This window comes from Pipra filicauda, unplaced genomic scaffold (assembly GCF_003945595.2).
Source record: "Pipra filicauda isolate LSUMZ 115617 unplaced genomic scaffold, ASM394559v2 scaffold121_size3267253_pilon, whole genome shotgun sequence".
Classification (NCBI taxonomy): domain Eukaryota; kingdom Metazoa; phylum Chordata; class Aves; order Passeriformes; family Pipridae; genus Pipra; species Pipra filicauda.
The window spans coordinates 2,467,448-2,481,687 of record NW_024103674.1 but is presented as its reverse complement, the minus strand read 5'-3'; the positions used below and the strand labels follow the sequence as shown (position 1 = coordinate 2,481,687).

Here is a 14,240-nt window from a genome sequence, read left to right as displayed (position 1 = left end):
CCAACGTGTCCATCCTGGGGTGAACTACAGCCACACCTGTGCTACCACAGGGAGACCTTGTGTAACAGCCTTCCTAATTCCCCCTGAATCCTCAAATCTGCCAACCTGCCCTCCCAGTCCATCCAACTCACACTGCCCCCCCATCGGCTGCCTCGTCCTGGGAAGGACACGGATCCCAGGGACAGCACAGAGGACCCTCCATGACAGAGAGGGCAGCACAGCCCTGATGTGTGAAGGGGTTTGTCCCACCTTCCTTTCAGCACAACCCCAGCCACAAATGTACAAAACAGCTTGTTGGAAAAAAACCACCAGCTTAGGTTGAGGAGGGGAGAACTAAACACCCCAGCCGTGATTCCCACATATGCCCGAAGATATAATCCAGATTTGCTACTGGCCCTGACCCTGGCACCCTTTTTTTTTTATTTATTTAATAAATTAAAATCTCTTTTTGCTGCTGAGCATAATCAGCATTAGGGTGAGGGGAGGAGGGGCCTTTCACTGTCTGCCAAAGAATCACAAACCAAATCACTGTCACCACAGCCTGGGACTCTCCCTGTGGCACTTTGGGAGTGCTGATGGCAGCAGCCCCCAACCCGTGGGGGTTGAGATCCCTTGGCTGATCACATTTATTTAATTATTGCCTCCTCTAAGGCACTTTCTTAATTAATCTGCTAGATGAACTGAAAGGCAGAAGATGCCATGGTCAGGGTTTGTTTGTTCCTCCTGGTTGGAAGGGTCTTGACTTGGAAGGATCACTCCTCCCAGGCCTCATGCTGAGCCCTGCATGGCTGAATTTGGGGATCTAAAGGTTCAGGGAAAACACTCACATTCCTGGGAAATCCTGAGGGAGCTCAAACCATTTGGCCTTTTGCCTCCCCACAGCCATATGACCATGGTGAGCACACAGCAGACCAGTGTCCTGCCCTGGCTCACCCAGGAGAGATGGGGCCAAACCTCTGCGTGAGCATCAGCAGGAGCTCCAGGAGAGTGCAGAACGAGGCATAAACATGCCTCAGCCACTGGCTTACATGTAACACATGCCTGCAAAACCCACTGGTGTTTTCTCAGAGCCACTGCTAAATCCAAGGTCAGTGGAGAGCAGAGCCAGGTGATGCTCCAGCACATTACACAAAAGGCCACATTCTGACAGTGCTGCTGGGGCTGAGACCCAGTCCTATCCCTCTGACACCTTCTGAGGGGGGAGAAAACCCTCCTCAGACCACAGGGCTTTATGGACAGGCAAGCTGCACCCATGCTCCTCCTCACAAGCAGCAACCAAGGGCTGAAAGGCAGATGGCATCTGCACAGCTCTAGAGCCCGAAGACCGGAGTGACTGTCCTTTCCCTCGCACTGCTGTGCCCTTCTTGCCTCTGATCTGGCCCTGGATATCTGTGAGTGCAGCACTGGGCATGGAATCCTTCCCCACGCTGCCTCCTGGCTCCCCCAGCACAGCCCAAGGTCATGTCACTGGGACTGAAAGCTGAGGACAGTCACCGCAGGTTGTACCTTGTCGGTGGCAGAGCCGGGTTGTTCGGTCACTGCTCCCCACATGCCCCTGCCCACACAGTTGTGTCCCAGGGGGGCTGGGCTGGGGGACTCCTGCCTCCCTCCTGGAGGTGATATGTAGCCCAGCCACAGCCTGTCCTGCTTGTTGGGTGACAGGGACTGGCAGGGACAGGGGACACGGTGCCTGCCATCCCTCGCTGTTGCTATAGAGACAGAAGCTGCTTTTCTCCGCAGAAACGCTGGTTGTTTCTGAGTGGTACCTTCGGCATGGCAGCAGCTGGAGAGAGGGACATGGGATGGCTTGCCTTGCTGGGAGGGCAGCCATGGCCAAGGCAAGGCTCTGCCAGGTCTTTCCCAGTGCCTCTGTGCCCAGATCTACACTCACCTTGTGGGGTCTCTCCCCAAACCCTCCCTGCAGCAAGAACGGAGCACTGGGATCCCCCACTCTGGGCACTGAAGTGCTGGGGGAGAAAAGGGACACAGGCTACAGGAAGGCTGAGGAGGAAAACTCCCCAGAGAAACTCTGTGTGGGAGAAAGTCTCATCCTGTGAATCCCAGCTTACCCCCCTGGATCACCCCAACTCACCTCTCTCTGCTCTCCTGCCTTGCTTTGCAACCACGTGCTGGGGTGAGACCAGCTCAGCTGATCTAACCCACCATGGCAGTTTCTCCAGGCCACGCTCTCCTGATTACACCAGCAAGGACCAGGATAACTCCTCCAAAGCCATGCTGCCATCCTGGATATACCAGGAGAAGATAACATAAGTGCAAGAAAACCCTAACCCAGCAACATGCCTGTAGATTCATCCAGCCTATTTGCAAAGGTTCAGTAAATCCTGGAAATACAAAGTGAGAGCTTCCCACAAAGCCATCAGGGCAAAGTCCTCCCCTGTTCCCTATCCCTTCAGGAACCCACCATCTCCAGCTACACATAGGTGCGTCACACGCCATCAGAGCCCAGTGACGTGCCTCCATCCTTCCTGGGGGCGAGGATAAACTCTGCCAAGTGCAACAATGCCTGGAGGGAAGAAAAATCACCACAGCTCACTTCTTCACATAAATCTTCGCAGGAGAAGGATATTGGCAAAGAAAAGCCCTGAGGGAGGGCGGCACATCTCTGCTCCCACCCGCAGCAGCAGGAGGGGAGCTGGGCAGCACCCACCACCCCCCGCTGCTGCACCAACCTCCGGGGAGAACCACTGAGACCCCGAGTTCTCCCCTTTCCTGAAAAAAACCCAGTGACAGCCCTTCCCAAGGGACAGCCCATCCGTGAGCTCCGTGGGAGGCTCGTCTTCAAAGGACGTGGTCGCCTTCCTTACCACGCTTCTGCTCCAGCCTCGGAGCCGGCAACGCGGGAAGTCGGCAGCTCCCAGGGCTCTGTGCTGACATCCCAGCTGGAGACGCATGCCAGGGATAGATTATCTGTTTTGCTTCTTTTCATATTAATCATCAAAGAGTAACAAATGTCAGCAGCTTGCAGCAGTCATTATCTGAATGTCTTCTTCTCACCAGCTCCCGTAGGAAGCTCCTCAACATTCAGGGAGAAATGACAGTGCCAGATCCAGCTGGTTGCTCCCTGGCCTTCCAAGCCAGGTGCATTTTGCTCATTTGGGACAGACAGGAGGGCAGGGATGACAGGATCCCTCCATTCTGCAGGATTCATCCCGTCAAGGAAGGTGCTGAGTCTGGTGGTTTCCATCACCTACCAAACATCAAACTCTCTTCTAAAGACAGAGAAACCACAGAAAACTGGCACATTCTGTTCAAAATATGGGATTTTCTTATGACAGGCATGAGGCTGGATCCATTTCAGAGACACCACGTTGAGCATGACCATCACCTGGGTAAGGATCCACCAGGTTTCAAGGCAGACACTTGTCAATAATGGGAAGGAGCAGCACCATGCCTGGGCATCAAACTCTATAAGTGATCTCTGATTCACAAACAACAATTAGCTCAGGTTTGCAATCAAGGAAGGTCAGGAGTGCTCTCCTCATTTCATACAGGGTAAGACACAGAAATGTTCAGAATTAACCCCAGTAGGAGGGTTACAGCCAAGCGAGCAGAGGCAGGGACGAGGGCAGCCCTGCCTCCCTGCCCTCAGCTCACTGACACTGCTGGGTGTACCAGAAACCAGAAACAGGCACTGCTGTACCAGGCTTACCTTGGAAATTCCCATCTACCACAGCATTTGGCATAATGATAAAATCATGGCCGTGAAGAGATAGAAAAAGACCTTTTTCTGCACATCAAGATCTGCTTTGTAAAATGACCACGACAGCACAATGTCTATTCATCCCTACCAGGATGAAAGTGGGCAATTTGCCTGTGTCCCTTACCAGACCAAAAACTCCCCCCAGACCCTCACAGAGCAGATTTTCCTTTAGTGAGCACCCATCCAGGTCCACTCTAACCAATGCAAACCCTGTGAGCCATCACTTGCACCTCCTCAGTCAGCAAGACTGCAGGACCTGCTCCTCACTGAGTGTGTATCTCAGAGCCACAGCAGGGTGGGTTTGTCCCTTCCCTCACGATAAGAACCAAACAGGGCAGGATTTTTATGATTATTTATTATTTGTAAAGGGCCAGCATTGCCTGTCCTGACTCTGTAGAAGACACAACTGCTGGGCTCACAAAAAGAAAAAAGCACAGTGGCCAAAATCATTTAGCCTCAAAAAAAGTTAATGAATGTGTTCTCAGGAAGCTCTCAGGCACTGCCCATCCTGAGGACATACCAAGGTGCCAGTGTGAACCACCTAAAGTAGGCAGACATGGAGCTCATTTCTCTCACCCGCAAAGCTTAATTAGCTTGCTGTCCAAACACAGCTTGAGAAAATGGCCAAAACACAGGTATGGCCCTCGATTGCTAAAACCCAATCCATTGCAAGAAACTTTTTTTTTTTTAAGGTGGGGAAGCAACATTAAAAAACATCACTACTCATGGAAGTTACAACTACTTCCAACAAACAACATGTAGAAAATACTGGGAGGGAGACTGTCAAAGTATCTGCTAGTTTCCAGTGGAAAGGCATCAAGTCCCCCATGTTCACCAGATGGATATCAACATCTGACACGTGTTGGAAGACATCCATATCAACTCCACCAGCCTGAACTGCAAGTAGCCAAAAACAAAGCCGGAGAGGACATCTGTGATGTGGTGCCGTCCGATCATGACACGGGAAAACCCCACACAGAGGGCCCAGAGGACCAGCAGGATGCGGAGGGGGATGGCCAAGACCAGGTGGTTGAGGAAGAACTTGGAGAGCATGGCCACTCTGCTGGCGTGCCCGGCTGGGAAGGCGTAGGTGTCCATGGTCAGGTAGTCCAACAAGCCAGGGTTGATGTCGTACGGGCCCTTCCGCTTGGCCAGCTTCTGCAAACCAGCCACAATCATGATGTCCAGCAGCAGGGCTACAGAATGAGAGAATAAGAGGGAATGGTCAGAGACAGAAGAAATCCAGGGCTATTTTCAAGGCAGAACCTCCAAGGTTCTGTTGTCTTTAAAGAAAAGGTTTGGGTTCGGTTCCGGCCAGATGTCCACAGTTCAGCTGCACACAACCTCCCCCATCCTCAGTTACCACCCAGATGTTGGTTAACCCTCCCAGTTCGCTCACAGAGAAGGCAATTACCAGTATCATCATCTGACAGAGGAGAAACCCAAACCGCAGAGCAAGCAATCCGCCTGGGGAGGAAGGGAGCAACTGGCAAATCTAAAATTAAAACTCTTTTGGCCTTCAAACCACCACTCGGGGTGTTCCTCTGGCTGTCCTCCACCCCATGCTACAGAAACCTCATGCAGCAAGGTCCCTGCCTGGGGGCCTCTGTGCCAGGGTGACCAGGCTGCTGGAGGAAAAGTGCCCCACAGCACTTTCTGGTGTTGACCCTTGTCCTCTCCCAAGCCCACCACGCCCCCCTGCCCTGAGCCAGCCAGCAGAATGACACCACACTCACAGATTTCACTAAGAGCATTAGGAGCCAGTGAGCCAAGGGGAAAGCCATGCAATAAAGAAAAAAGGGCTCCTGCATTAGAAACAGCACCACTGCAAGTTGAAGCAGAGGGTGGGCAATGTCCTCCTGGATGTCCCCCACCCATCCCTTTCCCTTTGCCAAAGTGCTGAACACCCACTTCTTGTTTCAACTTGTCTTTTGCTCCCTGTGGCTTTCTCCCTGCAAGTCACCCCACACACTCCCTTCCCTGCACAAACGTGGTGGGGGAAACACCTCCCAGCCCCAGCAAACCCAAGCTTGTAGTGGCACAGGGACCATCCCTCCAGCTGCAGCTCTCAACACCAAAACACCTTTCTTCCCTAACAGCTTCAGGAGTGAAACCCATCAGCACTCGTCTACATCCTCCTCCTCTTCATCCCACCTCCTTCTTCCCAGCCGACAGGTACTGTCATTTCTATTTCCTAGCATCCATTTTATTTTTCTTTAATCCCCTCATCTGCTTTTCCCCAACCCTCCTAATTAGTCAGAGTGCTGGTTTCAGCTCCTTGCAGCAGTGACAAGGACATACATGCCATCAGGAGCACAGCCTGCTCCCCTGGCAGGAGCGTGAGGGGCCAGTTGCCTGATTCCCAGGCTGTGATAAAGACCATTCCTTGAGAGCTGACAAGGTTTCAGGAGGATGGATGGGAGTGCGGCGGCGGTGGGGATGGGAAATGAGACAGCACAGGGGAGGAAGGCAGCTCCTCCTGCCTGCTCAGCACCTGGCAGGAGCTGGGAAGTGAGGAGCTGTCACGATGGCTCTGCTCACCCGCCTCCCACAACATCCCACCCCTGCGCACCAGCCCCCGGCACTGCTTTGGGAAGGGGCTGATATTTATCCTGGCCAAACTCTCGCCTCATGGGAGACTACTTTTCTTCCTTGTCTGCAGGGCACCTTGCTTGGGGAAGTGGGACAGCAGGACCTCCCACCCACCAGGTCATGCCCTGGGCTCTGGAGCAGAGGAAGAGATCTGGACACCAGCTCCTTGCTGGCACAGGCAGCAGTGGGAATCCAAGCTAAACACAACAAGAAGCAGGAGGCTGAAAGTTTCATAGGTGGCACCTGAAACAAGGTGGTGAGGCTGCAGGTGGCAAGGGGCTGCAAGGTCACACCTCCGGCCCTGTATTGGTAGGGATGGGCTTAGGAGGACAAGGACAACAAGGGGCTGCTCAGATCCCACCAGGCATGACCAGCAGGAAGGGAGAGAGCAGGGTTAGGCCTGCAGCCCGTGGGGACCCCAGCACTCAGCAGAGCAGTTCTCTGCATTTTGCTGATTTTTTTTTAAGGGCACCCTGAAGGATCCCAATGTCTCCTCCATGGTGTTCAATACACCCACTACAGACCATTCCTCTCCAAACCCACCCGTGGATCAGCAGCACAGATGCTGTGTCCTTTAGCAACGTGTGGTGTTCACCATTGCCCGTCTGTATTTTGCACTGACAATATTTTTTTTACGGTCAAAGGTGATGTCAGGGCAACTCGAGGGATGCAGGCATGTGTGCACGGAGGTGTTCAGGGCATGGAGAACAAGCCAAAGAGCTGTTTTAATAATCCTTTCATTCAGAAGATGAATAAAATGGGCCTTCAGTACTGCTAGGTTTGATTTTCGTCAAATGATGCACAGAAAGCAAAAAGCCTCGTTTGCCCACATTTCAAGATCTGAAGGCACGACAGCACTAAAACCGGGGGTTAATTTGCCGTTAAAAGAAAAAAAACACAGCAAAGATCCCTCTGCCTGGTGCTTTTTCTGTCACTTCCCCCTGCACTTTCTGTTCCTTTCATGAAGCAACTTCTTTATGAAACAGCCCCAGCAGCCTGCCCTGCCCCAGCCCCTGCGGGTCCCACTGCCCTCACCCGGAGCTGGGTCCCCACGGTGTCCCTGCCCTCTCCTGCTCCTGCTGCTGCTGCTGGGCAAGAGCTGGCAGGGTGAATCAGCAGGCAGCACTGCTGCTGACGGTGCTGCCAAGGGCCCATCCTTCAGAAACAGATAAAGATGATACCATTGCCCAGCAGCCCCGGCCCTACTCCCTTGCAATCCCATGACCTACATACCCGCTTGGACCTCGTCTCGCTTGCTTTGTCCCCTTAATGCACATCAAATCCTCCCTCCTCAGGTGGGCACATCCGTGCCAGTGATAGGCAGGTAAGGGGTTAATTGATTACAGGTGCCCTCCACAACTCCAGCTGCAGGTGGGTGTCTCTGCACAGGGGAAGGTGCCTGATGGCTACCAAAGCTTCGAACCCAAAGCCCCCGAGCCCACCTGCAAACTGGCACCGTCACCTTCAGCCTGCCCTTCCCTGGTCCCTCACACAGAGCTGTGCAAATCCTTCAGGCTGACCTGACTGAAGGCTGGAGGAAATACAGCCCCGGGAGAGCCCTGGGAAGGGAGCCTGCAGCTGATGTACCAGCCTGCACTTGCGCAAGGCTGCTCTCTGGGGACCCATGGGGCTGCCAGAGGCGCAGCAGGGATGGCAGAGTGCCACCGGACCGAGGGCGAGATGAGAGGAGCAAGAAATTTTAATTTTAAGCATTTTTTTCCATCATGCCCTTTCTCCAGATCCAGGTAGCATTGGATTTAAACCAGAGGCATCACTGGATGTAAAATCCAGATAGGGCTGGATTTAAGAGCAAAGGAAGGATTAGCTCTTGCCCATCGTTCCTTTCACATTTTTCTGCAAAAGATCACGAATTTTCCCTTTGACCTGCTGTTAAGGGAAACAATCCTTCAGATTTCTACTGCAAAACCATCCAATCCCAAAATCCTCTATTAACATCTAAAACTTCCTTAAAGCCCAAAACCAAAGAGCAAGTCTTGTCTTGCCTGTGACAATTTGAGCATCAGAGATCACCTCGGTATTGAAAAAAACCCGACATCTGGCATTGGATGCACAGTAAATGAGCTGAAAGTGAGCCCCCTGGGCAGGCATTTTATATCTATTAATAAGAAAAGGAAAACAGACATCTGCCTTGCTCCTACCACCAAATTTTAGGAGCACATTAGGAGCAGAGAGGTGAGTGGAGAGGAGCTCTGGGCAGGCAGGGCATGAGGACGAAACTGAACCATCACCAGCAGAACCAAACCAAACCCCAAAGCTTATATGTAAGAGAAATCAAAACAGTTGGACATCTCCTGTCACCATAAGGTGCTTTCTGTCCCTGAGGTGCCACCTCTGCTGCTGTTCCTTATGGCTGAAAGAGGCTGAGGATGGTGCGAGCACCTTGGAGGCATCGCCTGCTCCAGGTCGGAGCCAGGCAGCGTCTCCAGGGACAGAGGCAGATTCCAGCTGAGGTGTTTATATAAACATGTTATCTAAACCACAGCTGAAAAACAACCTGGGTGCAGTGCTGAGGTCAGAGGGGGGAGGAAAAGAGGAGAAAGCCAAAAAAGCCCTTGGCCTTGTCTCCTGAAGCCATGATTCACATGACTTCACACACATGGGGCTGCTCTCCAGGGTCCCAGCCTGTGAGGTTGGGATCAGCAACAGTCACAAGCTGGACTCGGCCTCCCAGGACTGTGGGTGAGCATGTGGGGAGAGGAAAATGGGGAGGTAAATGCCCAGGAATGAAGAGGGAGCTCATCCCGAGAGCTCAAGAGGCTCCCAGCATGGGAGCAGATGTGCATTAGGCAACCCCTCTGCCCAGCCCAGCACTGCCTTAAAGAAGAATCAAGCTGGTGATAACCCATTGCCTGCACCCCACTGTGCTGGAGGTGGCCACTACAGCTGATAAGACCACGTGTAGGGCCAAAACTGGCTTTGAAGGTCCTGTATTTCCCAGACTAGCCAACCTCACTCAGGAGTGAACTCTGGATAAATGTCACCATTCCCAGGAAGCAGTTTCTTTTGCTCCATAATTAGAATTCACAATTCTTTCTTTCGTTTTTCTTTTCACTTACATGCCCCCTCCCACTCCTTCTGAACTTCCCAAATCACCCGCAGGCATCAGGCTCCCTGACCTGGAAAATGAGCTGTTTGCAGCCTTGACTAGTTGACATTAATGAAAGATGTAGGTTTCAAAAGGATCTTCACCCTCTCTCCAGTGGAGTCAGTGGAGGAGGGTTGGAAGAGGTCCACTCCTCTGGAAGTGAACTCCTCTACTCCATTTTCTTCCCCAAACGTGGTCCTATGGTGTGTAAGAGCTGACAAAAGGCACAGATGGCACAACACACTGAAGAGACAATGAATCAGGCACTGTGGTGTTTTGGGGGGGGGCTATTTTTTGGCTGAACAAGCAGCAGCGTGGGGTAAGTGGTCACGGGGAGGTGAAAAAATGGTGGAAAGCAGAATTGTGTAATTAATTAAAATAAAAACCCCCAACCACTAAAAATAGACTCGCTATATTCTGGATGATTAGAAACAGCCCCGAGTGCAAACACAGGCTGCTTGGAGTTCTCCCCTTGGAAACACTGTGCCCTGGGAGCTGGGAAATTTGTACTTAGCATCAAATACCAAGCGGGGCCACCTCACTGGGGGTCTGCACGGGCTTGGATGAGATGTAGGCGAGAGGGGGACTGCAATGAAAAGGGCTCGTGCTGCTGGGGAAAAGGAGCTGAGCAGCCCCCAGGATGGCTCAACTGCCTCCCAGAGGGGCTCTGACAGCTTGAAATGCCCCTGTACCCAACGGCAGCAGCACAGGTACCATCAGCACGTCACAGAGGTGCCACACGCACCAGCACAGCATGGGATGAACTGGGGAAAGAAAAGTGCTGATGACCAGCAGCATGTCCCAGACCACAAAGGCTGGGCTCCTCCCTCGGACTCAGTGCTTCCTGGGCTTGTATTTACACCTCACTGCCTTCAATGAAGCAAATTGGCAAAAAAAAGAAAGGGGGCTGATCCTGTGGGGCTCAGAGGGTCTCCAACCATCAAACCTAACAGGGCACTGGACCTGGATCAGGTACATCCGCCAACATTCCTATATAGATGGAAACGGAGAGCAAGACCAGAACTCTGTTCCAGGTTAAGACATGGAGATTTCTTCACAAGGGGAGTAAAAGAGACAGTTCATCTGATTACCCCTCTCCTACCCCATCCTCCACCACTCCTGGCCCAGAGCAGGAGACCCAATGGGCTCTCCCTGCCTGCTGCTCCTCCCAGCAACTCACCTCACTCCCCCACCTTCCTCTTCCCAGCCACTGCTCCTGTCAAGGCGTGTTAGAGGCAAACACACTCACCCATTTCCCGGGATCTCCCTTCGGGCCAGAGCCTGGCTCAGCTTCCCTGTCAGGGCTGGCTCTGCCTGCGTGAAACAGTTACTGTCCTCTCTGAGCTCCAGGCAGGGGCAATGGGAAGCTGTTCCCAGAGTGACAGACATAAGGATGACTCATTTCCCATGTTTATTCCCCCTTTTCCCATTCAACAACCCTCGCACTTCTCTTTCGCTCTGCATTCAGGCTCTGGAACGTTTCGCTGCTCGCTCTGCGTGAGGGTTTCATTCCAGCTCGCTGCAGATTCCCCAAGGGCTGCACACTGATGGCTGCAGGGCTCTCAGCGTCTCCAGCAGCCTGCCAGGACCTGAGCTCCTCGGTGCTGCCTGGTACCAAGGGGATGATCAGACCGTGGATCTGATGGAGACCCTGTGCAGGTCACTGGAAATTCCCCCCTGCCTGCTCCAGCCACAGTCAGATGGGTCCCAGCCTGTCACTGACTGTCCTTTATCCGAAGGGACACTGCAGCCTGCCCTGCAGTGAGCAGGATACGTTTCTGTAGAGGAAGCAGGGAGGGAGGGGGGCAGGGAAAGCTGGGAGAGCTGGGCATTGCTGCCTGTTCAGAGATGCCTGAGCTCATCAGCTGTGAGGGGATGAAGGCTGAGCACGGCACCTACCAAAGGACCAGGGACTTCAACAGCTGTATCTGGGCAGAACAACTAGAGGCAGATTAGCAGCCTGATGTGATGAAGAGGAATGTTTAATGCCGGGCTGGACCTGGATTAGATGCTGGATGCAGAGAGTGGGCATCTGTGTCATTCTCTCTGCCTGGCACCCTCCATGGGTCAGTTGTGTTGGGTTACTTGGCATTTAAATGTTTCCACCTCTCTGGGCAGATGTGCTGCTGGCTTGCTGAGGTCTTGGTGGGCAGCAGGACAGAGGCTGAACCTCCTCCATGTGCCAGGTTGTACAAGGAGGGACGTTTCCACAGGGCACTGGCTCCCGAGCTCCTCTCCCCTTCCCTGACAGAGCATCATCTGCCCTGCCCGGCTCAGAAAATCCCTGCTCTCACAGCAGAAAAAGGAAAGGGGGAAAAAATAGACACATCTGGCCCCAAACCATCTCTGGGGCTCTCGGCTTTAGCAAGCTCTGCTGCATATGGACTGATCCATCTGCTGTGCAGCTCCCTGGCCCCGTCTGGGGCTGGGCTGCCCTGAGGCTCGACAGGATGAGCTTGTCTGTACTGCCTGAGCATTTCATCTGCCCAGTGACCTTTACCAGTAACGGGCTGTACCGTCTGGATTTCCATCACACAGCCTCCAAAGAGAAGCATGACAATACCTGAGATACGTCTGTATTGTTAGAGCAGGGTCAGTGAGCTCCAGAGGGGTTTGGTGAAGGCATTCCTTGCCTTCTTTCCTTCCTAATCCACCACTTTCCTGCCAATCTGATCTGGCTTGGAAGCTGCTGCAGTGGGATCACAGAGTCCTGACTATATATATATGTATTTATAAATATATATACATATTTTAAAGAAATATAGATATGGCTTGGGATAAAGTCACAGGTTTGCAGGGGACTGTGCCTTAGAATATCACAGCTTGGTTCCCAGTTGGAATGAATCTCAGTCAGTATTCAGGGAGAAGGCTGGATAGAGCAAGAACTTCCTTCTTGCTGACCTCCAGGAATGGAGAAGTGGCCCTGGGCTCCCTCTCTCCCTCCTCCTATGGCATCCACCCATCCCCATTCTGACACACTGCTCAGATGATACATCCACGCCCCGCAGCACTGCTTCACTTGATGGGATAAATGCTTAGTGACAGCACCAAAGAGCCATCCTGCCCCTCGGAAGCAGGATGCAGAGCCAGCTGGGGATGGCTGAGGACTGGCACCAATGTCACAGAGACAGCAGGCGAAGAGAAGACCAGGGCTTTCTCTTCTCCCAGTTTGGATACCTATTTCAGAGAGCCACGACCACAGCAGAACCAGTTACTGGCTGGTACTTCAAACTGAGCACAAACACGAATTTTCCATGCAAGGGTTACCCAAGCAGACACCTCCCAACAGCAAAGGCACATGGCTGGACTGCAGATAACTGAACACAGTGGTGATCTGGCTCTAAACACAACAGCTTTGGGCAGGTGACCATGTTCCATCCCCACCGCAGTGAGAAGGTGCCTGGATCTGCAAAGACCATCAGTTTAACGAGATCAATCTGTTTAGTTTAATAAATAGGAGGTGAAGAAATGACTTGAGCACTATCCAAAATATTGAAAGGCGGAAAAGATGTTGGCTAAAAGAGCTGTTGAGCTGGAGAGACAAGGGTATGCAGTCGCAATGAAGGGAAGAGTCCAACTAAAAGCGCTTGTGAGAAGCCCTGCCACTGCAGTAATACAGAAATGGCTCTGACAAGTTCACCCTCGCTTGTAACTGTACATCAGATTGAGTGTTTGGGTTTTTTCCCTTAGCAAATTGAACAGGAATAAATTAAGGGATGTGCTACAGCCTGTATTTTGCCGTGGGTTAGATCGATGATCCAAATGTTCTTTGCTGGCTTTGCAGTCAATGAATCACTAAATTTGGATCCACATCCTCACTGGATGGATCAGAACCAGAAACCGAGGTACTGCTGCCCCCAGGGTTTAATGGAGTTTATGTTTGGTTCTGAAGCAGACCTGGGATTTTTACTGAAAGTTTTATATCTGCTTTCCCCCTCAAAGGCCAATTGCAAGGTTCAAATAACTTTCTAAGCATCTCAGTTTTCATTAAATCCTTGTGATTTTTCAAAGTAAAGCTTGAATGGTTCTAAAAGTTTCAACACTGGCAGATAAATAAAATGAACCTTAAAACTGAGGGGTTTCCTGAATAATGATTTTCTCCATTTGGCCAGGGGGTGTGGACTTTCTCCCTGAGTCTTGCACAGCCAGGGCTGGTGATGCTGAGACAGACTTCCTGAAAGCATATTCTGGCAGAGGGATTTTTACAATGGGCACAGATATCTGGCTTCTTCTATCTTTTCAGTAACAGGCTCTGAGTGTGTTTCTCTGGCTGTTTGGCATTTGCTGGAAAGGATTACGACGAGAAGGGGAAATCAATAAATTCCATCACAGATGACAAACACGGAGGGAAAACATTGCTCGGGGTTGCTAATCAACATCTGCAGTGGGGATGGATGGAGCATCCCAGGGTCAGACCCCCTCACCCGAAATGCTCCCACATGTGTTGGCAAAGCTCCTGCCGAGAGCTCCTCCTCCATCTGCAGTGGTGCTTTGCCAGGTTCCAGGTCCCACTTCAGCAGTCTCCTGTCTCCTCGCCTTGGAAGCCTGATTGCAAATCCTAAACAAGTGCTCTATGATGGGCTGGCTCCCTGCCCAGAGACTGCATCAGAAATTCTGCTTGATGTATCAAACCCTCAGCAAGCAGGGGGGAGGGAGGAGAGCCAGAGGGGGCAAGGAAGAGGTACCACGGACAACCCCGACTTCCCTCCTTCCCTCTTCTCAGGAGAGCAGGGAAGCACCAGGAGGTTCCCTTCCCTTTGACCTGTCCATCTCCAGGAGGGCTTTTCACCACTTCCTGATGGATTTGAACCACAGGAAACC

At 52.2% G+C, this 14,240-nt stretch overlaps 1 protein-coding gene across 6 annotated transcripts in view; it reads right to left on the bottom strand.

The window, feature by feature from the left end:
- Positions 1-4,058: 4,058 nt before the first annotated feature.
- PLPP7 (phospholipid phosphatase 7 (inactive)) overlaps positions 4,059-14,240 on the bottom strand; it is a 19,109-nt gene continuing 8,927 nt past the window's right edge. For all 6 annotated transcript variants that reach the window (XM_039388161.1, XM_039388177.1, XM_039388185.1 and 3 more), the window contains one exon: positions 4,059-4,917. In XM_039388161.1, the coding sequence (XP_039244095.1) occupies positions 4,553-4,917 (365 nt within the window). In that variant the 3' untranslated portion in view covers positions 4,059-4,552. The remainder of the gene's footprint in view (positions 4,918-14,240) is intronic.